Source organism: Nilaparvata lugens, chromosome 10 (genome assembly GCF_014356525.2).
Source record: "Nilaparvata lugens isolate BPH chromosome 10, ASM1435652v1, whole genome shotgun sequence".
Classification (NCBI taxonomy): Eukaryota; Metazoa; Arthropoda; class Insecta; order Hemiptera; family Delphacidae; genus Nilaparvata; species Nilaparvata lugens.
In genome coordinates this window covers 1,670,260-1,696,737 of record NC_052513.1, presented here as the reverse complement: position 1 = coordinate 1,696,737, position 26,478 = coordinate 1,670,260, and the positions used below count along the sequence as shown (strand labels likewise).

General features: G+C 31.8%; 1 protein-coding gene across 1 annotated transcript in view; it reads right to left on the bottom strand.

Annotated features, from left to right (window-relative positions):
• The window catches only part of LOC111049488 (myosin heavy chain, muscle), a 104,982-nt gene that overhangs the window by 54,376 nt on the left and 24,128 nt on the right, over positions 1-26,478 (bottom strand). The window contains 10 exon segments of the mRNA XM_039436061.1: positions 62-241; positions 3,571-3,741; positions 10,592-10,741; positions 12,114-12,233; positions 13,941-14,078; positions 20,803-20,906; positions 25,047-25,121; positions 25,124-25,144; positions 25,888-25,951; positions 26,384-26,476. Of these exon segments, the coding sequence (XP_039291995.1) occupies positions 62-241; positions 3,571-3,741; positions 10,592-10,741; positions 12,114-12,233; positions 13,941-14,078; positions 20,803-20,906; positions 25,047-25,121; positions 25,124-25,144; positions 25,888-25,951; positions 26,384-26,476 (1,116 nt within the window).

Here is a 26,478-nt window from a genome sequence, read left to right as displayed (position 1 = left end):
TTAATGTAGGATTATATCCATGATAACTTTACAAAGATACTAAAGCAATACAGATACTTACACAGCCGGCATAATGGCCGATGGCAAAGTGAGCAGCCTGGCAACCTGGCTTGGGTGGCTTGGGCTTCTGGAAGTTGGGCGACTTGCCAAGATGGTTGTTCATCAACTTCTCCTCAAAGGTCTTGTCGGTGGCTTTTGGGAACATAGACTCTTCCTCAAGGATGGACAAGATACCCATGGGCTGTTGGCCACAACACGAACAGAACACAGCGTTAGTTAAACTTACAGACAATACACAGTGAACTTGGTGAAAATGTAGATAACACTTGCTGAGTCTACAAAAAAAAAACTAGTTGACTTTGAAAGAGCTATGAATAATAATTGCTAGATCTCCAAGAAAACTGTTTGACTTTAAAATGCAACATAACTTCTCAATTTAGACTTAGTCCATAGATATATATTTAATTAAAAATTGTCAGATTCATCCAATTTGATACAGACAATAATTATCTCTATCATATGAATGATTCTTTTTCCCAGTTTTCTAATAAGTCAAGAGGAGAATATGTGTAAGAATAACAAAATATTAAAAATAATGAGATGAAAATGCTAAATATTTCGTTTTTCAAGAGTGTAGAAGAAAAAAAAACAAATTACAGTGTAATTTTGTACATTAAACATTGTCATTTATATTTGTAGATTGATATTATTGTAATATTCTCACATTATCTTGAATTTCTCTGATCTGATTTCTCAAATCATAGTACGAGTACAAAATGAGTCTTGATAATCTCCAAAATGTCTGGCTTGATATGTTGATAATTACATAATGTTCTAATTAAAACCTTCATAATTTTTCCGTAATATTTCAACGTATTTTTATTCTTAATATATCATAGTATGTTATCTAATATATTCATGACATTTGAAGATATAACACTATAAAATAAAGAAACTGACAGCTCCCAAAAGGTAGGTTCATAGGAACACTTGCAAATTATCTTGGATAATACATAAAATATATAATAACTCCATAAAAATGATTTTTTTTCAAAATATTTTTGTGGCAAGCTGCTTTTGTACATGAAAATACTATTGATACAACTTTGCTGACTTTCTTCTTCATGATATTATTATTCAAAGTGATAATAAATACAAGATTAACATGAATCTAATATAACTTGATAACTTATAATCTACAAGTTGATTATGATAATTTGAAAATTTCAACAACATAAAGCACAATGAAGCAAGCGGAAGCGCCAAATATACGATACCTTTGAATGATGAGCATGATGATTATGTAATTGACTTGGCCTGAAATATGTTACAACTACATGAAGCATTTACTGCTGTCCTAATTATATTATCATGCAATTTAACAATTATTTGGATCTTGCAAAAGTGGGTAAAACATGGATGAAGATATTAAACCTACAATTGAGACGTATGTGCTTTAGAATTGATTTTTGTTTGAGTTAGGGATTTAGTACTATGAAGAGAATTGTTTCTCAAGGAAGAGTAAAGAGGTATGACACATTGAAGGAGGAGAATATTTCAAGTATCTGTGATGAATTTACTAAATTTGATTAATATTATTTGACGATTCGAAAGGGTGTGAGCCAACCAACTGGATATCAGTGTACTGAAACAGTTGTTGTTTTATAAATAAATTGATACATAATTCAATAATTTAAATGAAAAAATAGTTTTTATCAGAGTTTGAATTAAAATAGCGATACTTTTGCAATACTTCTACAATACAATAAAGAGTCAGATCAAACTACTGAAAAATTTGCAACTTTACTCATACAAAATTTCCATAAAGCAATTTATAATGTGATGAAAAAATGTTACTTGAATACTTAAATAATCAATTAAATTTATGAGTAATGATAAATTTAATAAAAGTGCGAATACTTGAATTACTGGGAAACAATGCTACTCAAGTATTTCAACATCTACATAATGAATGACAGCATGAGATTCAACGTAATACTTAGTGTAATGACAATACTGTATTAAATGTAATGAGTGATACTGTTGTTATGAAAAGATTGTTATGTTAGTGGTTGACAAAGTACATACTTGTTCAAACAGAAGTTGGTGAGAGGAAATTATATTTTAAAATATGAAACTCTTAGAAGGAATTTCCTAGACGTTCTCAACCATACCTCAAGCTATCAGATGAGGAAAGATTCTACAATCAACTTGTCATGTTATCCCAAGATAGAAAATAATTTCAAATAGAAACAATCTTGGAAGGACTCTTCTGAAACATTCTCAATAAGTTATCAGAAGTGGAAAGATTCCACAATCATCTTGTCAAGTTATCCCAAGATAGAAAATAATTTCAAATTAAAACAATCTTAGAAGGACTCTTTCAAGTTAAAACAATCTTAGAAGGACTCTTTCAAAACTTTTTCAACAAGCTATCAAGCCAACCGACTTTTATGATTGTTCTCAGCCTATTTCTCTTGCAATTCAAGTTTCTTTCAATATATCTACAATTAATTATAAATCATCTTATTCCAGGGAATATATAGAAAATAAAAGCCGCGATATCTCAGGTAAGGCTTGAAGTCTACTTCAATGTTCAAACTTACTTTATTGTTTCTTCCAAAACCAATACATTCAAAAATTTCACTTGAACAGCAAAAATACAAGAAACCAATGTTTACTTAACTCAATGTTTACTTGAGTAAGTGAATTTTTGAATACCGATTTCAATTGAGTTATAAGTCATAAGTTGACTTATGCCGCATCCACACGTTGGCCCAGTCGCTGGTAACCTTGGCCACGTTGGTCTTGCTATGCACACGGCAATGTGACTATTTGTGGGTGCTCAGCTGGCCACTCGCCTTCGCTCGACAAAAATCGGAGCGATGTCAAGCGAAGGCAAGTAAAGGCGAGCGCTGGAAAAGCAGCCCTCCACACTCTGGCACTCGTCGTCATTTGTACGCATTGGGCGAGAGTGTGGATGCGCCATGATAGAAGAGAGCTTGACCATAGAGAAACGATAGCATAAGTAGATATCCCATGGTATAGGGCGTTTATGTCGCAAGTTTTACTGTTATCCCAAGCCGATAGTTCACATAGTTCTTTCCTATGCAGCTGTGTGACGCTGGTAGTCTCTTAAATTATGCCGTTCATACACTATCACCCCAACAAAACAGTGAAAATTGACAATAATCGACAGTAATCGGCTTGAGATAACAGTAAAAGTTGCGACATAAATTCCCTATACCATGGGATATCTACTTACGCTATTGTTTCTCTATGGCTTGACTAAGAACGCTGTTTTGAATACGACCCCAAGTAAACAGTAGTAAACACTTTCCTGCACCATCTCTCATAATTAGCCCACCAGTGAATACCGTTCTTCATTTTCTCGACTATCAGTAGGTTCTTCGATTTTCTAACTATCAGTACTTTCTTAATTTTCCCAACAACTATGAGTAGAGAGAAATTTCCTCAACCAACTGCCACCATCCCAAGCATGCAAGTGGAGTTAGTAAGCGCAGACTTATCGACTATCGGGAGCAACCTCGTTGCAGTGGGCCTCCCAACCTTTTCAATGAGCTCAATGCAAGCCTGCAGGTCCATGCCGAAGTCGATGAAGGTCCACTCGATGCCCTCGCGTTGGTACTCCTCCTGCTCCAGGACGAACATGTGGTGGTTGAAGAACTGTTGCAACTTCTCGTTGGTAAAGTTGATGCAAAGTTGCTCGAATCCGTTGAACTGTTGCAAGCAACAAACAACTCTCAAGCAGGAGACACAAACCGGGTGTAAAACAAAGAGGGGAAACACAGAGAGAGAGGGGGAAACACATAGGGCTCTAGGATAAGTAATGGAGTTGACCTCGCTGATCGACTGGGATGGTGATTGGTCGTTTCTTTTATCAGTCAAATTTTGATAGTTTACCAAAGAAACTGGAAATTATGAACATGAGAGAAAGTCGAAATTTAATTGATTTGAAGCTTTATCAAGGGAACGATCAATTATCGCTGGTTTATTTACAAATTCTCAATATTTCTGAGATATTCTGATTTATAATATGAAACCACACAAAGACATTTCAAACGATGACTTCAGTGTGCCAGTTATTCTCATCTACGAAATTTGGGATTCTAGCTCTTGTTATCATGTAAAAGGGTTCATAAAACCTTCCAGGATACATTTTCAAAGGGTTCAAATACTTCCAAAATATTTATCATTAAAAGGGCTTATGAAACCTTCCAGGTGACATTTCCAAAGGGTTCAAATACTTTCAAAAACAGTTATCAATGGAAGGGGTTATGAAACTTCCAAGAGGGAGGTCTTCAAAGATGTTCAGCATCCCAAGAGATGGAAACATTTTGAAAGGGCTTATCACTTCATCAAGTAAAAGAGTTTATGAATAGAATAGAATGAAATAGAAAAAACGTTTATTGAATAAATAAGCTACCTTAAGCGAACCTCAAAGAGGCTGCTTGACAAGGTACTATTATACAAAACATGTAAATTCAAATATAAATATACATATATCAGTGAACTTTATAATATTATTGAAACTTTCGGATTGTTTAGTGTTATTTCCGGCTCTTATCAACCCTTCGAAATTCAAAATTCATCAGTCATTATCTCGAATACGTATTCTCTGAGTGTTAATCTTTGGTGAAGACAGAAATTTTAAACTTAACCTCACTTTGGACTATTTATGTGCCAAAATCAAGGAATTGAAGAAGTTTTGGGCAATTGCCTGTTTCTCTTTCCAAATATCGTGTTTGTGACTGTTCTAATAAATAAATAACTTTATTTTTACTTAACAGTTAAATTTACTTATCAGTTTATTACACTGTTAAAATTACTTACAGAATTTACTTAACAGTTGAAATTATCATGATATAAATCAATTAATTGATACCTTTCAAGAGGGAAGTTTTGAAAGGTTTTTAGCTTGCCAAGGGGGGAAACAGATTCCATTTTGAAGGGAAACGGGAATAATTTAAAAAGTGTTCAAGAAACGATGACAAACACCACCAAAAGTTGACCAGTGAGACCCCTAGAGCCACAAAAACCATCTAGCTTGTATTATGTTGTCAGCCCGTGGTATGTGCACTTGCATTGAACCACCAAACGGGGTTTACCTTTTCGATAAGCTCAATGCAGGCGGCTAAATCCATGCCGAAATCAATGAAAGCCCACTCAATGCCCTCCCTAGAGTACTCCTCTTGCTCCAATACGAACATGTGATGGTTGAAAAACTGCTGCAGTTTCTCGTTGGTGAAGTTGATACAAAGTTGCTCGAAGCCGTTGAACTATGTACAATTACATCAGAGTCATCACACACAGTACAGGGCGATTTTCAAAAATCGGTTGCCATAATACACAAAAAGTTGCTCGTTTTGAGTTTTGCACGGCCAGGCTGAAATAGGTGGGTTAATAACAGGTGGAGAGGGAACAGGTACGGTCAATACTCTTTGAATTATGAGTTGCTCAACCCCGATGAACTATGTATAATTACATCAGAGTCTTCACACACAAAACAGGGCAATTTATCTGGTGAAATTGAAGCAAAGTTACTAAAATCTTTTAAACTGTGTATAAGTACATCAAAGTTATCACACGCAATACAGATCGATTTATCTGGTAATTACAGCAAAGTTACTCAACCCTTTTGAACTATGTATAATCAAATCAGAGTAATCACACACAATGCAGAACGATTTATCTGGTGAAATTGAACCAAACTTGCTCAAACCTTTTAAACTGTGTACTATTGAATCAATGTCAACACACACACAATTCAGGGTAATTTAAAAAATGATTTTATTTTGTTTCTAATAGTTTTGATACACATCCGCATACTCATTTCATACTGGACAGATTCAATATTTTAGAATATATTGTAGAGTGGATAAATAGATTCTGTAAATAGAGTACTTCAGAATGATGATATACTCCATATATTTACTATAATAAAATTAAGTTTGAATTTCTGTATACATTTTTCGTTTTATCAAGAAATTCTTCACAACTAGTAAAGAGCATAATTATTATATACTCTTAGTAGAATGGTGATGTCCACATGAGTATAAGACTTGTGTAAGAGTATGATTCATCTGATACTAAATAAAAAAGTGACTTTTATCAATCAATCAATCAATTTTAGAATTAAAAAATAATTTATAATTGGAAAAGAAAATATTGAGGAAGATAAAGAGTATTCACCGTATAAACAGGGTACACAATAAAACAATATAAAGTAACAAACAGGTATTCATAGAAAGTATTCCATATACTTTTCATGACAGATAAAAACAGTGATAAACAAGGTTCCAGTAATTAAATTCCTGTATCATCGGATTAACACTGGTAGTTGAGAGGAAAGTGTTGGAAAAATAGGAAATAGGATTTAAGACTTTCAAAGTAAAAGAGGTTTGAAGTTTAGGATGACAGAACAAAACAGAAGAGAATTAGAAGGGTGAGAAAGAATGTTATGATGAATATGAAGATGAAGGTGCTGAATAGATGCTGAGAAATTATGAAATTTACCTGACGAAGCATGAGATGAAGACTGAAGATGATTTGTTGATATTAAAAATAGATTAAAATACCAATTACCTTGAAAATGTACTAATTTATATTCTCAACCCCGTCGCAGACTACCCCCAAGCATCATTGAGTGGATTATTTACACAAAATTTGGCGCTGATTTTGATTTTTCATCCCCCAAACAATTTTAAACCATGCTTGCATTTCTGGAACACCGGTTCTATTGAATTTCTACTGGGTATTTCAAATATTATTGGGGAACATAAGACTAGCATAAATTATTTACAAAAGATATTTTTGAAAAATAGATGAGAAGGTATAATTGATATACTTCATATTTAAAAAGTTGGGGAACTGAAAACTATGGCAAACTATTTACAGGAGAGGTGCTTGAAAGACAGATAAGAAGATACATCTATCGTCTACTAGGAAGTTGTCAAATCTATGGGAAAGGAAATCTAAATTCAAGTGAAGCTACATTTTTGAAACAAAAAAAATTTTCTACGAGCACTATAAAGTTTTTTTTATCTACAATTGGGAGGCAATGGAAAGATATCTACATCTTTTAGAGCCAAATTTATAAAAAAATCTTTAGAAAGATCTTTACCAAGTAAGGTTTCATTTGATGAGATACCAGTTACAAACCATTAGAACTAGTTAGAACTATTCTAATTGGTTTCTAGTATTGGTAACTAGATAAACACACTATACTTGGTGAAGATAATTCTTGAAGAACGCTCATAAATATGACTCTGAAAGTCACTACTTTTATAAGGGTTCAGTATCGACTATTTCTGTTCTACAGGGTGGTGCGAAATTCCTCCATTCCAGTTTTATTTCTTTTTTTTTGTGAAGTACCTTTTCGATGAGATCAATGCAAGCTAACAGATCCATTCCGAAATCGATAAAGTTCCAGATAATACCCTCTTTCTTGTATTCTTCCTGTTCTAAAACGAACATGTGATGGTTGAAGAATTGCTGCAGTTTCTCGTTGGTAAAGTTGATACAAAGTTGCTCGAAGCCGTTGTACTGTGTCAAAAATGTTACAAAGCTTAGCGGTTTGGAAACAAATTAATAAAACAAGCAGTATGAAAAAAGAATGGCGTTTGTGAGAAAATAATTGAACAAGCAACATAGAATAAAGAATGACAACTGAAAATAAAAGATATAGATTGGTTAAAGCGGACATACATGTAGTTAAAGAGACAGAATAGAATGCATAACAATAACATATGAGAAATTGGAAACAGTGGAGTCACTATAATTAAGAATTTTTGGTGAGGATGATGCCCACAAGAGCCCAAGGCTTGTGCGTGGGTGATGGGAGGGATGATGATGAGATGCCCAATAATTGAGTTTCTTTGCTGAAGATGATGCTCACAAGAGACCAAGGCTTGTGCGTGAAAGATGGGCGGAATGATGAAATATGGATGAAACTCGACAGTATTAGATGACTTCCCAAGTACTAAGAAATGATTTCGAAGATAATAACCGAGTTAGAACTGAGTTTAGCATATCTGATCTGATCTAATAAAATAATTATTAGCAACTTTATTAGCACATTATTATTTTTATTATTATTAGCAGCTTTGAATAATTATTGAGAAGTCACGATATTCACCAGGTAATTTGAGGTTAAGAAGAGAATTTTGATGAATTGTTAATAATTATTGATGAGTTTTTCAACAGGATATGTAAGGTTATAAAGGGAATTTGAATGATTTGTGAATTTCTGAGTAAATATGAATTATTAGGTGGACAATAAGCCATCTATTGGCTTACACTGAAACTCCACTGTGAAATGAGAAAATGAGATAAGAAGCTGTAAAATAATAGAATAAGCAACAGAGAAAGCGATTTGCAGTTCACAACGATCAAAAATATCGATTTCAGATGCGCAGATACTAGTCTCGAGTATCTTCGAAGATTTAAAAAAATAACTTCATCCAAGTGAAAAACCCCGATTCTGCAAGTCCTTGAGGACTTTGACGCATCAATACCTTTTCAATTAAATCAATGCAAGCGAGCAGATCCATTCCGAAATCAATGAAGTCCCATTTGATACCCTCCTTAGTGTACTCTTCTTGTTCAAGTACAAACATGTGATGGTTGAAAAACTGCTGCAGCTTTTCGTTGGTAAAGTTGATGCAAAGCTGCTCGAAACCGTTGTACTAGACGCAAAACAGGTTTGCAAGGTTAATAAAAAAGTTTTCAATTATACAAAAATGTAAATAGAGTCAGTTAAAAATGTTATCGTTGATTAAAAATATTAAAAACATGAGAGATGAAAGTACTTCAAGGTAGAGAACGAATAGTTCTTAGTAGAAAAGTGGAAATTTGTTGAAAACAGTTGATAATGAAAAGAAAAAATATTACAAAATGATGAGAATGTGTTACACAATAAAATAACATTATTTGTTGAGAATAATCAGGATGGAATAGCACTACTAAAAACGTGATGAAGCATGAAAAATATGATAACCAATTATTATTACAAGCCTGGACTAGAATAATGTGTAGAATGAGGCATACAATAGTGTAGGACATAAGGATGGGAAATTATATACCAATTAATTTACAACTGTAGTTTTGAATAGTGAAAAAGTGTGAGAATGAAATAATACAGAAGTAATTGAGCACAAAGAATTAATCATTTTATTACAATTGAAAAATGTTTATTTAAAAAATGTATAGAATATGAAGGTTATGTAAAAAGTTAATGAATGAAAAGCTGAATAATAATGATGTCATATAAAATGTTTCAAAATATTATGAGGATGAAATATCTTGGTAGGGAAATGGATTCAGGAAATATCAAATAGTTGTTGAAGAATTGTGGGTATAACAGTACAGGTAACAAAGAATATTTCATTTTAGAATCAAAGTGATATTGAAGAAGCTGAAATAAAGAAATAGCCTATATTATTATTCTGTAGAAGAAGAAAGTTCCCGGTAATTCATAACCTGGAAGGAATAGTATTAAATCAATTCACAATCTGTACAAATAAATATCAAGTTCTTCATTGTTATGTTTGTTCAAAATGCAGAAGCCAATTCTAAATTGATGAGCCATCATTCTTCAATAGTTGATAATTATGACATTTTCAATCAAAATTATCAGCTACTTTGATAATAGACTTTTATGAGAATAAATTGATTTGGTGACTTCAAAATCTATTTGATAGGCTTCTACATCTGAACAGACACATTATAAAACGTAATGTACACATTCTTCAATAAACATTATTTGTGATTTATTAAATTTGTACTTTATAGTAATTGAATTATTATGTATCAATGAAAATGTAAATACATGGTATGTATAATATGTAAATACATAGGTAATTATAAATAACGTGAACTCATTCACAAATGTATCAACAAGTATTCAATTGATTATAATAGGGCAGTCCAATTACCAATTGGATCTGTTCAATCCACTATTGAAATGAGAATAAATTCAGAATATTCAAATTCAGATCATGTAAACCAGTAATTCAATAGATAAGGATTGTTTTCTACCCAAGTATAGAAGATTTTTCAGATTCGATATAATAATAATGCAATATAGAGTCTAGAATCCAATCTATGTAAGCTCATAAAGGTCATTCAAATTACAGAAGTTGATCATTTGTTTGTGAATAATAAAGTTAGAGACATGGCAGAATTCAACCTCTTCATAAATTGTATTTGGTTACTGGAATAGTTTTATATTAACTTGGAAGTGTGTGAAATATCAATATTGGATTGTAAATAAATTGAATATTATTGCATTTATTGAAAATTAAAAATTGGATTCAGCTTTATCAATTGAATACTTGATGACACGCTTTGATTTCGATCAACTTCAATTTCTAGAAGTTGTTAAAACTCCAATGTCTAGAAGTTTTTCAAACTCCAATGTCTAGAAGTTTTTCAAACTCCATGTCTAGAAGTTTTTCAAACTCCAATGTCTAGAAGTTATTCAAACTCCAATGTCTAGAAGTTTTTCAAACTCCAATACCTTGAAGTTTTCCAAACTCCGATTTCCATTTCATTTGGCGAAAATACTCACGTCGAAAATTTCGAAACCAGCAATATCCAGTACACCAATGAAGTGCTGTCTCTTCTGTTTTGTGTCCAAAGTCTCGTTACATTTCTTCACCAAGAATTTGAAGAGACGATCGAACACACCCTTGGAAAGGGCACCGACTGAGTAGGACACCTGAAATATTCAAACAATTTCCAATTTTTCAATCCGTCTAGATCTCAACAAATTGATTTTAGTAACACATTGGCATTATGACATTTTATGGTATTCTCGTTTATGGTCTGTTACATATATAAGAAGGGATGGTGATCGTTTACAACTGTAGGAGCTAGCCACAATTATTCTACAAGACATGGTATCAATTTGCTACTTCCCCAACATCGTCTTGCCTTGTCTGAAGGGAAGGGGATATAAATGTCACTGGTATTAAAATGTATAATAAATTACCAGATAGCTCAAAGTAGATTAATAATTATGCTTTGTTCAAAAAAAAGCCTTAAAAAGTTTGTTGTAGAAGGAGAGTTTTACTCGTTGAATAATGACTTTTTGTCTGGCTGACTTTTTCTGACCTTTTATTATGTTAACTAAATCCAAAAAACATGTTACCTATGTGTATATAATTGTACTTGTGACGACTGCGATACACAGACATTTCTTGTTATTGTATTTATGCAGAAAATGAAGAATTTGAATTTGACAATCTATAATTTCACTTAATTCAGGACTGTCATAAGAGTGTCATTGAGTAGGACACCTAAAATAGTCAAAACAATTTGAAATGTTTCAAACAGTCTTGAACCTCACAAATTGGCTTTAGATAGAATAATCTATAATTTCACTTGATAATTGAGGACTGTCATGAGTAGGCTATCACTGAGTAGAGCACCTTACAAATTCAAATATTTCAACACCCGGTTGTACAAAAGTCTGTTAACTTCCTAATTAAATGCCAGGAGAACCAATCAGACAGCCTTCTTCTCAAAAAACCTTCTGATTGTTCTCATGGAATCCAATGATTGATCAAATTTAACAGGCTTTCGTGCAATAGGTTCTAGATGTTTCAATCTGTCTCGAACGTTACAAATTGATTTTTAATAATTTGATTATATGATAATGATGATATCAAATTAAGCCTATGATACATATTTCATCGATGAAGATAAATTATCATTCTACAGAGTCGCCTGTAAGTCAGTTGACGCTAGAAATTTTTAAGGTCATCTGTTGTTACAAATCAAACCACAGCTGTTTAGGTTTGTTTACCACACTCAGTTAAGTTTGATGGTTGTGTTTATTGTTATTCGATAAACACGGAATATAAAGTTAACAACATAGAAGCGTGTCAACTGACTTATGGGCCACTCTATATTTCCGATAAATTAATCATTTTCTGTTCGTTGCATATTTGATCTAGATAAGATTGATCCACTCAATAACTTGAGTCAATTGACAAAGATGTTATCAATATTCCAAATGAAATTATAGGTTATTCCGACTTAGAATTATGATTATTTGATGGAAAAAAGAGAGGCGGAAATGTACTGACCTGGTTCATGTTCCTACCCTGGGTGACGAACTCGTTACCGACCTTGATCCTGGGCTTCAACAAGTTCTTGTACAAGTCCTGGCAATCGACTCCCAACAGTTTCGCAACACGCTCACCTTCCTGCAACCAGACAAAATCACAAAATTCAATAAAATTTATAAAAAAATAGAATTAAATTACAAAAAAGTTGCCCAACATGTAAAGAATTAAGCTCATTCTGATGCAACTCATTTCTTCTGTACAATACATGAGCAATGATAGAATAAATATTTGTGATTGAGAAAATCTTGACAAATTGCTCTGACGTAATAAAGGGAAACTAATATTAACTTGTCAAAAATAGTTGCTCATTCATAGTTGCTCACAATAGTTCTGAAAAAATTGTTGAATGAATTTATTTGCCAAAATACAAAAAACTTTACAAAGAATAAATAGTATATAAGTATATGCTACTGCACTTGAACTAACATACATACATAAAAATTAAGGAAACGTTAATTTATTTAATTAGATATAATAACGAAATGATATCCTTATTCATGATATTATAAATAATAGTTATTAAATGAAGATTTAATTTATGCTCACATGCATAAGTACAGTAGGTGAGGCAAAAACACCGGCAAAAGGAAGATTCCTTGTGCGCCAGTGTGAGTCGTAAATCAGCTTAATCAGGGATGTAATATATAAACTTGAATTTAGCGTATGAAGTGTTAAAAATGTAATTTATAATATGAAATTGATTATTATATAAAAGTCAACGATTGGAAATAATTCAAGTTCAGCCATGCCTCTATGGCTCTCAAAAATGTAATTTATAATATGAAATTGATTATTATATAAAAGTCAACGATTGGGAATAATTAAAGTACAGCCATGCCTCTATGGCTCTTTTTCTGTGTTTATTATTTCGGAAATTAATAAGTGGAAATTCACTTTTAGTATATTTCCATATTGAATATTTAATTGAAAGCATTGTGCTCATTCTGATGCGAATCTTTTATACTGGACATTAAACAATATGTGTAATGATATTTAAGAGTGACATGAATATTTAAGAGCGAAATAACTTGTAATAGAGGACAATTTTACAAAATTTTCTTTGATCTTATAAAGGGAAACTAGTATTAAATTGTGAGAAATAGAATAGTTAAAAGTAAATAGTTGCCGAAATGGAAATCATTATGCTCATTCTGATACAACTTTAATTTACTAGGCATTACACACGATGTGCAATGTTAACATGAATATTTCAAGATAATAATTATTTGTGATTAAATACAATCTTACAAAATTTTCTATGGCCTGATAAAGGAGATCCAGTAGCCTATCAACTTGTAGTTGATTTAAAGCTTGGTAGTACGACCCACTACTCATCTGATCACCATTTTTCAAGCATCACTTATTGTGACTTGTAACTTGCAACTAACTTGATATAAACATCAGTTGATTTCCTTTTTCAGTGAAGTTAATACTTGGCAGTCTTTCCTACTACTCATCTGATCACCACTATGTATGCATCACTACTAGTGAATTTCAACTTCTAACTTGATATAATTATAAACATCAGTTAATTTTCTGTTAAGTGGAGTGAAACAAAAAGTATCTCAGATTTGGCTGAAATTTGCATCATAGATAAAGCTTGACCTGAGAAATGTCGGTGCCAAATATCAGGGTGAGTATGAGACCTTGGTAGTCCAACCCTTTACTCATCTAATCACCACTATCGCACTAAGCAAGCATCACTACTAGTGACCAACTTGATATAAATATAAACATCAGTTAATCTTCTTTTAATGAAAAAACGATTGAATTAGAAGGTTTTACCTCGGTACCATCAGCTTCAGCCTGCTCTTCGCGACCACGTTGCTTGAACTTCATTCCTCCCATGTGCATGACAGAGGCAGTGATCTTGTAGATATCGTCCTTCTCCTGCTGGGTGAAACCCAGGACGTCGAAGGCTTGCTGTAATTAGCACAACCACAAATATATCAGTAAAACGCTCGTGAAAAATCCATCAAAAACAGGAAAAAATTGTCTGACGTTCATGAGGCGCGTTATTGAGACTGATAAAATACCGGTTGGAGAAGAATGTTTCTAATACATTATTTAATAGAACCGTTCATGAGATTCGTTATCGTGAATGATAAAATTTCGATTGGGGAAGTATATACTTGCCATAAACCATAATTTATCATTTAAAAGAATTGATTTTTGTAAAAATTCCAAGCGACCATAAAAGTTTCTTCTGATAACTTATTTATGAACATGAACGTCAGGAAATGGATGATTTTTCTATATTACTGCACAAATCAAGTGATAGAAATTCAAATTTTACTGATGAAATTGGAAAAATGCATTGTCTTCTCAAATTTGCTCATAAAACAGTAAAATTCACTGTAACGGGAGAATGATGAATAATTCTTGTAAAACGAGAAAAGAAAAAATATATATCTAACCATGAAAATTATATAGTATTGAATTTCAGTTCTTCCAATAAAATGAGATAAAAATACAAAATGTGATGAATTGAAGAATTAGAATAGATGAAAGATGAAATTAAAAAGAAGAAAATATTGATGAATTTGAATTGATCAAAACTAGTACAAAAATTAGAGAGTACTGGTTTATTTATAATAAAATTCATCAGTTATAAAAAATGTACAGTTTTCATGATCAAAGCTAGTACAAAAATTACAGAATACTGGATAGTTTAAAATAAAATTCATCAGTTACAAAAATGTACAGTTTGATGTGAAAATAGCAAGTGATAGACATATTAAAAATTCTCTGAGCTGTAAAAAATAGGTAGGTTCTTACAAAAAGCAACATAGAAACATGACAAAATTCAGTTAATACAGCGAGTATACAAAATAAAAAAGCAGCGAAAAACATCTGAAAAAAGCTTCAAAAATATTACCACTTACCTCACTTTCACAAAACACAAACATTAGTGAGATATTTGTTGAAAAATACGATGTCAAAAACCGTTTCTCTCTTTTTCTCTGTCGAGTCTGTCCCATTTGATAATATGATTATCATAAAATAATTCTAAACTATTGTTACTGAAGCATTTTTAATAACTTTAGAAGGTTAAAATATAACTATTTTGTCAAGTATATATGTTGTTGAAAGCATATTTTATAGACTGAAGTATTACTAAGCTAGGTACTAGAAAAGCAACAAGCATTAATTAAGCTACAATACTTAGTTCCGGTTGCACAAGAGCCTTTTAAATTTGAATAGTGATTGAATGCCAAGAAAACCAATGAGAGAATATGTCTTTTTGAAAAGTATTCTCTGATAGGTTCTCGTAACATTCAAACATGTGTAACATATTAACTGGCTTTTGCGCAACCGGGCCTTGAAAAATTAGAATTGTCTATCAAAAACTGTTCGCTTTCCAGGTGCGGTTAGTTCCGATCTAAACTTTTACTTGAAGGATATTGTCAAATTAATGGAGTTTAACAATTGTGACAACTAACAAAACATGTTATGTGACATATTAACAAAATTGTGAGTTACACAATATTTATTGACAATATCTTCAAATCCAGTTCTAGATTGTTAAGTATTTGATAATACATCCAGTTACAACCTAATCTTCTAAACAACTATATCTAATTCTTCAAATCACTATGTTGCAATACACTAAGATAGATGAAAGCCAAGGAAACGATAGAATAAGGTAACTATATTTCAACTGATTAGTTATTAAGAAAGTTAGTAACTAAGCATCCACAACACAGGGTTGGCCGATATGTTCAGGATGTAGGCCCAAAAACTATTTTGTACGATACTGAAACTGTACGATCTACAGAAGTGTCTTGTATGGTAGGTACGGTACAATATTTTCCAACTACATACTCTACAATACTCAATTTCACAGTTTGAGAACTGTACAAGGTTTTCATCAGTCTCTAAACATCAATGGATAATAGTTTAGTAAGACATAGAAGTGCACAAATATTTTGTTCAAGGCGCTCATAAAAAACCACAATCCATTGACTGTTCTAGACCTGACCAAACTGTGAAATCATTCAAAGATAAAACCGTGATTGTCTCGTAGGTTTTTCTCAGCAGGCTCCAATCTACTCAATTTTTTCAACTATTTTTTCAACTCTTACATCTGTCAACTGGAATTCCTCGCCGTCATCCATGTTGGGAATTGTGATTTTTCCCTGGGACACATTCACGTAGTCGTAGATGTCATTACTTAGGCAACACAATTCTGTGACAGATAAGTAATGCCCCATCAATAGTACAGTGAAGTTAGAAAAATGATCAAAAATGAGAAAAGTTTAGGAAAAAATGTGCAGGCTATACAATGTGGTGTTGAGAGTAAACAAAAGGGTGGAGTATGATGTATGTTATCAAAGTATTTGTACATGAATATGTACAAATGATGTATGATGTATTTATAAATGAGAATCAGCCTCAATTTGAATATATTATCAATCTATTGAATATATTATTATAATCAATATAATATTGAGGCTGATAATATTATATTATAATAATGGGATAAAACTGTGTACAAATTTAAGCTGATTCTCACATATCAGTATCAGATTCAGTGAAAATATAATCCCCATAAGTTCTAATGGCACTATTCACACTCAACCCGGTCGAGCGAGTATGAATAGTCCCATTTGAACTTATGGGAATAATATTCTCACTATACCGGAAACGTTCACTGATACTGACATCTGGGAGTCCACCTTCAAGCAGTGTAGTAGGACAGTATAAATGAATGAGAGGGGAAAATAGTTCAGTGAAGTTAGGACTTCATACAGGTTAGGACAATAGCTAGGTTTGTGTAGTTACATGGGGTATAAATTTCGAAAGTAACCGGGTTTCTAGTCACATATCATACAAAGAATTTTTCCGATCAAAGGAGAGAAATTAAATAAAGTGTGTGGGTAATAAAACCGAGAGAAAAAGGGAAGATTATATTGATGATGAGTGGAATATTTTAAATGAATTTACTCACATCATAACAAATACTGTAATTTCTAAGGAATCTATTAATGTGAAGTGAATTTATTAATGAAAAGACTTGAAAGAAGGTTTGAGTTAAACATTGGAGGAAATCACTCTTTTGAGAAAACGATTTATGATTGAAAAATGATCAACATCAAACAAAATCAGAGAGGTCATTATCAGAGATGATCAATATACATTGGTGACATCAACCGAGAGGAAAAATTATTATCAAGTGAACCGAGATCAAAATTTAGGGTTGAAAGGGCATGTTTAAACTCCATAAAGGGAGGGCATAAAACATTTTTTGGGTACAGTTTTCGAACTCCAGGGTGTTTGTAACCTTACATCAGTTAACTCGAATTCCTCCCCATCATCCATAGACTGTACTGTAATTTTTCCTTGTGACACAAACGGATATGCGTATATGTCATCGCCAAGGCAGCATGTTTCTGTTTATGATGAAAATGTGAAGGATTTGTATTATTTTTCCACAATTTGTATGATATTTGTAACTTTTTCATGAATGTATAACATTTGTAATGAATGCCAACCTGTTTTGGAACGTTAACTATTCTTACATCATGACCTTTTCCAGAAATGGGAAAGAACATATTCTATTCAATAATTTTGAAGAACTGAATTGAGCCATGAAATAAGGTCACTACTTCATTGACAAATAATACTTTCAACGATTTTGAATTAATAATTTATTCAACGTTTAGTACAGCTATTTTATTGTTGTAATTTGAATTTATATATTCTTATAGTGTGATAAATATTTAAAATTTCTAAGCATTAATGATGAATAAAAATAATGAGATGAATAATAACGGCAGAGACGATTTTTATATTAAATACTATGTAAAGATAGCTAACGTTCTTTGCATGAAATAACATTGCACATAGAGTTAAAATGAAAGCAGAACTACTAATTAAAACTATTTAATTCAGCTTAATGTTAAAATAAAATTAATATTTCAAGATAGAGCAGCAGTCAGCAGCGTTGTCTGAAATGGAAATTTCAAGAGATTTATTAGAAATGTTTGAAAGTTCATTGAGGGAATTTTTTCAGATAAGCTTACAAAGGTCGAAACGTTATATATAGAGAGAGTGCTTGCGGAGAGTACTGTGTTGATAGGAGATATTAGGTTGGGAGATGTTGATTGATGAAGCAAAATTTGACAAGACTTTGAAGAGAGGGTCAGCCGAAATCAAGAATGATTAAAAAACGGACTACACCACTATCCCAAATAGTTTCAAGATAAATAGATTTAATGTAAATAAATAGATTCAATGTAAATAAATAGATTCAATTTAAATAAATACATTCAATGTAAATAAATAGATTCAATGTGAATAGATTAAATTTTATGTAAATAGATTCAAGAACAATGAAGTACCTCAATGTATATTAAAGATCTTCAAATTGTCAATGTAAGCTTATTCATTACAATTTAAGGTTTTTTAGAAAATTATTTAAGGAATTGTACACATGAATTTCAAAATTAACAAGTGATTCTAGTTCCTCCAATAATAAAATATTAGAAAAAATAAAATTTTCATCAGTTCTTCAATCAATAATCTTGAATTTATTCATTGAAATACATACAAGACTGGTGAATTTCAGGACGTATTATTGAGTAGGAAAATTTATATGGAAATTACTGAGATATTGCATTTATTCAAATTGGATAAATTGAATTTTCGTTAAATAATGATATTTATATGTTGCTTTGTATGAAACATTAAATCGCAGAGTAAACAATCTATAAGTTTTCTCTGATTGAAGGCTTTTGAAATACAATATTATAAAAAAACTTGGCAGTTTTTCAGGAGTAGAGTTAAGTATTGAGATGAAACAGAGCCCCTCCACCTCAACTATAAAAAATTAACACCTGTGGAACAATATATGCTCATTGAAAACTATGACATTCGGCTATTATTATTGTTAAAAATTTTGTTGAAGTGTCTTGAGAGATTTTGCTTCAGCAAATCTTAGCATTGGTGACTCAACATGAACCACTTACGTCAGTAACCTCAAATTCCTCGGCATCGTTGACTCCAGGTATGCGAGTTTTGCCTTGGCAAACGAAATAATAGTCTTCCATTCTATTACTCAACATTGTCTTTTCTGTAGCAGAGACAATGTTTCAACAAAAACAAAACATGCAACAAATGCAAACAGCTGGTTAATTACTTGGCATTTACAAACAGATAGGCTCAAACAATAGTTACTACTGCATATGGTTGTCTGTAGGACAGAATAATATTGCTCTAATGGGTCACATATTGGTCTAATGACAATGGGTTGAAGAGTGGTGTGTTAAGATGGATTGTAATGTTCCAATATGTGAGAATAATGGAATAATGTTTTGATCTTGACATGAAAATTGGATTCGTTTTTAATGTGAGATAATATAGGAAGGACATTAGTATTTGTTCCAAGAAATGTCGAAGAACCATTTCAAGATTCAGGAATTTGTAAGAGTTTGAGCGATTCAAAGTGGAAATTCTTGACAGGTTTCTATTGGAGCACCATATTCATGAATATCTAAATTGATAGATCATTATTGGGGGAAATTTATAATACGTGGAGCAGCTTGTTTAGGACATTAGGTTGAAGTCTTTCATTTCATCCTCATAAATTCTAGAGAATCAGTATCGTGAGGGACAAGTTTTCTATTTGAAACCCACAATTTTACTTAGAGAGGAACAATAATATAGAACGTTTCTTAATTTTTGAAAGAATTAATCCAAGTTGGTTTTAATAGATTGATAACCTGATATTTAATTTTGAATTGTAATGAAATTCATTGAAGATACTTAAGACTTTCCGCAGTATATTGTCTTGTGTAAGACAATGTCAATTTTCAGATTATTTGATAATTTCAAACAGTGAAATAGAGCTAATTGATTCCATGTCAAATTACTGTAATACATGGATTTCCCATCTCAGGTTCCGTTCTCTACGAGAATTCAAAATAGTGGGACAAAATCAAAATAATTTAAAATCTGGAGTGTTGAGCCAGTATTAAAAAATCAAATTTGAAAAATTAGGTGCGTTTGAAAAATGCACGGAAAATATAAAGTTATTCTTGTTAAGACAGTTTCATAATGATTACGATAGCTTCAGTGCAGAGCGAACGGTTTATTAAAAAACAAATATACTTAAAAGATGAGTAGAGATTTATGACAAAAAAACGTGGAAAATGAGTAGAGATTTATGACAAAAACATGAAAAATGAGTAGATTTATGACAATATTGTTCAGAGTTGAGTAGACATTGATGGTTAGATTTTGTAGACATGACAGAAGCTTTCGACAGCATCGGGAGTAGTGCAGGACACCATTTTAGGTCCGACAATGTTTTTAAAATAAATTATTTTGTGTTAAAGTGTCCGCGCACATGATAAATGAGGTGAGGGTGAGGTTGGGAGGGGGAGATCAGAAACTTACATCAGTTATACTGAACTCCTCTCCATCATCCATATTTGGAATGGTAGTCTTTCCCTGGGATACGAAGTAATAGTCGGTGATCTTGTTCGATAGCAGACATGTTTCTGTGATAAAAATGATGAAATTCACACACAAAAAATGCAATGGTCGTTGTCAACAAACGCCATGTCAGGCAAAAATTGAGACTAGAAAAAAAAAACAAGTGAATAAAATGGCATCGTTGACCGTCGATAGACTGGGGACTTACATCTGTTAGGCTAAACTCTTCACCATCATCCATATTCGGGATGGTTGTCTTTCCCTGGGACACGAAGTAATAGTCCGTGATGTTGTTGGACAGAAGGCAAGTTTCTGTGTGCCAGACAATCATACAATTTTGGTAATTTCACACAAAATGGTCGTTGTCAATAAACACCATTACAGGCAAAAAATTGTGACAAAATTCAAAACAAAACACAAAATACTCTTAATGTATAATCGACTTCACCCCCAGCTGTCTCTCCGGCAGGGTTGGGTCATCAATCACTCTTCTAGAATTTTCGACAACATTCTCTTCTATGTTATTTGTGTCTACGACTACTGCAAGACTGTTCTATCTACTTGGTGTGCCTACTCACTAACCAACAGATGTTCACAAACCTATTTAAATTACATTGTTTAATAAACTTTTTGATTAAAAATGTTCAAACCCCTATTTTAAATACCCTGTTTCATAGAAAATGTATAGAAAAGGGTGAAGATTTTACTACTGTATTTGATTAGACAGTTCCTTCACTGTCATAGAAAATATAAAGGGTGAAGATTTTACAACTTTATTTGATTAGACAGTTTCTTCATTGTCATAAAAAATGTAAAGGGTGATAATTCAAAAAGTATTCATTTACAAGTACACTTGAACTGATTCAGGTAGAGATTATAATTTACTTTAATTCAATGAAAAGTTGAACTGATTCAGGTGAAGATTATAATTTGCTTGAAATGAATAAAAAGTTTACTTGAACTAATTCAAGATGCTTGGAGATTCAAGGTTGATAAACGTTTTGAGAACTATAAGAAGTGTTTATCAATTGGAGATTTTTAAAAATACGATTCTAATGAAGTGTTTATGAATCGGAGATTTATAAAAACAATTATTGTTGATTCTGTGTAAAGTCCAAGTAGTCTTTAAAACTGATAAACACATAACTGTAAATAACTGATAAGTTTCAAGTTCAATTATTTAAAACCTTAGATCAAGTACTGTATTATAAACAGTTTGGAATTAGAATACCTTTACACTTTCAACGATTTCAATAATATTCTACCATTCAATCAAGATCAGTCAGATATGAACTCATAATAATTATTGTCAAGTCATCTAAAATTACAGATGGAAATTACTGAGATATTGCAATTATTCAAATGCCATTGAATTAATTATTATTATTAAACGAAAATCCAAATTGAATGCTGTAGATTACAGTTGATTTACAGCATTTAATTTAGATTTTCGTTTAATAATAATGACCTAAGATTCTTCATTTATACTATTACGTGATTCTATATCTGATCCTCCAATTTTTAATCCTGACTTCCAATAAACAAACAATAAAATTTAAACAAATTGAACATCGTTTTCTTCCACCAAACTACATCTACTTCCATAGACACTCGCACGTTTACAGTGTTTTTCGTCTACTAATCCAATTCTAATCTAATCTAAGCTAGCTCATCGATTCTAATCTACACCAACCATCTGTTAAATTTCATGTCTACCCTACTACAGAAATGAACTGAATTTCACCATAGTTTGAGTCCCTCGGGACTTACATCGGTAAGGCTAAACTCTTCACCATCATCCACATTCGGAATTGTGGTCTTTCCCTGCGAGATGAACACATAGTCGTGTACGTTGTCGCTTAGCAGTGTCATCTCTGTACAGTCGACAGAACACACACGTACACCCGTCATCAGTCATATACGATTGGCGCAAGAAGCGCAGACTATACACAGACTACCCGCAGAACAACTCGTAATTCAAACATACACGTTCATAATTCGCTCTAGATGACCGTGAATATTTCAAAGAGAAGTTTGGATTCAATTTCAAACATGCACGTTCATACAGAACTTTTCATCAACTTGAGGTGGTTTGAACGTGAATAATTCAACTAGAAGTTTACCTTCCAATTTAAACAATCACGTTAAAACTGTCATCTCACTCTGACTCTTTTGAACGTAGTTATTCAAATTGGAAATCGTCTGCGGACAGTCTGTGTGTGCAGTTTCAGAACGTTAGTATACTACTTCAAGTCGTATATAGTAGGTATTGGATAATTGATCAAATAATCAAAATAAAATCAACTAATAGTACGTCCAACAATGGTCATTTGATACAAAACTTATTGTTCCATATGAATGAGATTGATTTGAAGAAAATTGAAATAATATTTTTATAATAATTCATGAAAATTAACTGTATAAGTAAATGTTTCCATTAAAGTTGTTATTCAACATTAACATTTTATCAAAATTTTTGGAGAGAAATTGACTGTATAAGTAAATATTTCCATTAAAGTTGTTATTCAACATTAACATTTTATCAAAATTTTTGGAGAGAAACTCGTAATAGTTTATATCGCAGGAAGTTCAAGTCCCCTTCACTATAAAATAATTAATTAAATTCAAAATTTAAAATAAAAATTTTAAATTCAAAATTTAAATTCAATTCTTAATTTCATTCTTCTACAGTGAAGAGAATACCAACATTAATCTGAATGGTCTTTCAAACATGGAAATAATAAATTTTGTTCCAAACACACTGTATATATACAATACAAAACAATACAGCACTACAAAAAATCATATCTCAATATCAAAATACCTTAGCTACTAATCAATAATAATTAAGGTTCGCAATATTATTCCAAGTTCACCGTGGAAATAACATTGAACCCATGGACAGCATGATTCACAAATTACAAGAACTGTATTCCAAATGATACCATGCAAATGCAATACATACAATAGTACAATACTGCATCAATTGTGACAGATACAACGTACTACTTGGAGTTCAAATGTAAAAAACAGTTCAAATGTTGTACAGTGTGCTTGCAGAGAGAAGTATTTTTCTAAATATACAGAAAACTTTGAAAATATGGAAATAAGACATGCAGGAAATGTACAGACAACTTCTACTGTATACGAAGTAATGTCTTTCAATACTTTTGTTCGACTAGTTTACAAGAGCTCTTGTCTTAGTTAGAGCTTGAGAAGTTGAAAAGGTTTTGGAAGTGAGTTTCGGAATACCTAGCAAGCACCATCGCTAAATGTGGACGAGTTTTTATGTGATTCATTTTATTTTTGAAATCCATGAGAGTTTGATGACTGCTGCTGTGACGCTGCTACTAATAAAATAAAATAATTTGAATATTTAATATAGAAACATCATTAAATCAAGTCCTGTAAAAATGATACAGTCAATGTAATTATTGATGAATGATCTGAAATCAGTGTTCCACTCTTTCTACTCACAAAATTTTTGAAAATCAAAGTTAAATAAAGTGAATTAAGATGACCGGTTGCATTGAATACGAGTATTCAATAAACAAGTTAATTTCATAACTAATCGGAAATCAAAACTAATCAGAAGTCAACATTTCTGATTAAATTAGGGTAGAGTACTAAGAAATGAATATGTTCAGTATTCATTCGTTAAGTTATCGTATAACAATAACTATATGGAGGGAACTCCACATTACAAGAGATAAATCAAGTAACTAAGCAGAAAGAGTGGAAAAAGAATGCCTAATAATTAAAAATTCAATCAAATCAAGATGAATTTGTGAATTCAGTATTGAATAGATTATAAAAAAGAAGGATTATGTAATCAAGTGATCTGATGTTCTGTTCCATTAATATGAGTATTTTCAAAGTGAATCACCAATCACAAGGAATTTTGAAAATGCAATGGCTTAATTTCGTAATTAGTGAATGAATAGCAAAATTAATGTTGGAAATACAGCCCTTTTAATTACTGTATTAGAAATTTAAAATTATTGATCCCTTTTGTAATTTTGATAGATACTTTTTGATTCTATGCAGTTTGAAGTAGGCTACTAAAAATAATTCTTCAATGATTGCACTAAGTTCGAAAGACTACTTCAAGTAAAGAATTAAGTATTCACCTACTTTGATTCATAAATGAAATAACTTCAATTAATATTTTTTTAGTTTGGAGAGTTCCCTGCTTAAAATTCATAAGAGACAATAATTGAAATTATTTCAGGTAGCTAATGTCTTTGAACAGGGAGCATTACAAAATAAGTCATTAGTATCATAGAGGAAAGATAGCATATCTTTCTTTCTACAGCACATCTATCTCTTCTCTATAATAGCATTATGAATACTCTATAAATGGACCCAGAACAGCAGTCACTTGATTGTGTAAGAGTCTGAAAAGAGAAATAATTCGTTATTAGAATATTTTGAAGGGAAAAGTGATCTTACCCTTGACTCCGGGAACTGATCCAGACATCATCTGGTAGAAAATATGGTAAGATCTTTCGAGGGCCTGTTGCGAATGACACGGGCCTTCTCCAGCAGATCTGCAACAAATTCAGTCACACAAGTCAGAAAATTTTCATATCAGTTGTATTCTTATCTATAGAAGATATGTTTATGAAGTTAAATCAGTAGATGAATCAAATATAATCAGTAAATTTATTATTATGTATAGTAAACTATATTGTTCACATCAGTTGAATTTCAATCTACAATAGACTCATGTATAAGAAATGAACATAAGCTTTTAGGTAAATGGAAAGATAAATACTATATTGATACAATATGATACTATGATAAAATCATGTTATTTTATTGAAAAGTAAAGCAGGAGTTAGGACACACAATAAGCTTCGGTTGACATGTGAGGTTCTTTGAATCTTTGAATCCGTCTCTTCAAAAACATAAACAACATAAGCAGGAGTTCACATAATCTATTTATAATGCTGTTATAATTAAAATAATAAAGTGATCTACTTTCCAGTCAGGAATAATGCCCAGGTGACATGTATTCTTTCAATTTATTATTGGAATGTGAGTTTAAGAAAGTGTAATTTCAATTTTGAATGTAAATTTAAGAGTGTCCATCCAATTTTTGGGAGGAAATATTGCCTAAATGAGTTACAAATAAGTTGGTAGACAAAGATATGGGATTTATGATATAGATAAGTAAATAACAAATTAAACCGACGTTATGATGTATAATAATGCTGAAACTGAGTTAGTTGCATTCTAATCGATTATAGGCTTATGTAAAAATGAATTACGAGTTAAGACTGAGACTCACATGTTTCAATATCAGCTCCGGCCAATTTTCCAGCAGGTCCAAAGTGAATACGGATGAACTTACCCTGGGAAATTAGGGAGAGACAATATTAGAGAAACAGCCAATTATTATGAAAGACAAATGAAGATTTTTTCCAAAAACCAATTATTATTTTAAACAATCTAATGCAGGTAGTTGTAAATTTAACAGCAAATTATTTCAAGTCATTCTCCTTCATCAATTTTATTAAGAGCATTCTACTGCATTGCATGCTAAGTTCGTTTTCCCATAACATCATGTTATAATTTTCAAAGATTGATAAATTTAAAAAATCTACATTATTTATAAATATTGCTCAAGTGGAAAAAAGTTTATTTTTAAGAATATTTATATTGAACTTCAATATAATAAATACTTTGCTGAAGTACTTCTGTAACACAATAATATTAAGTTGACAAAACCTATAAACTTGGGCCTACTAATTGAGTAATAAATAGAAGTGGAAAGTATTACTTACGAAACGGGAGGAGTTATCGTTACGCACTGTCTTGGCGTTACCGAAGGCTTCAAGTACCGGGTTAGTCTGGACAACCTGATCTTCCAGGGTACCCT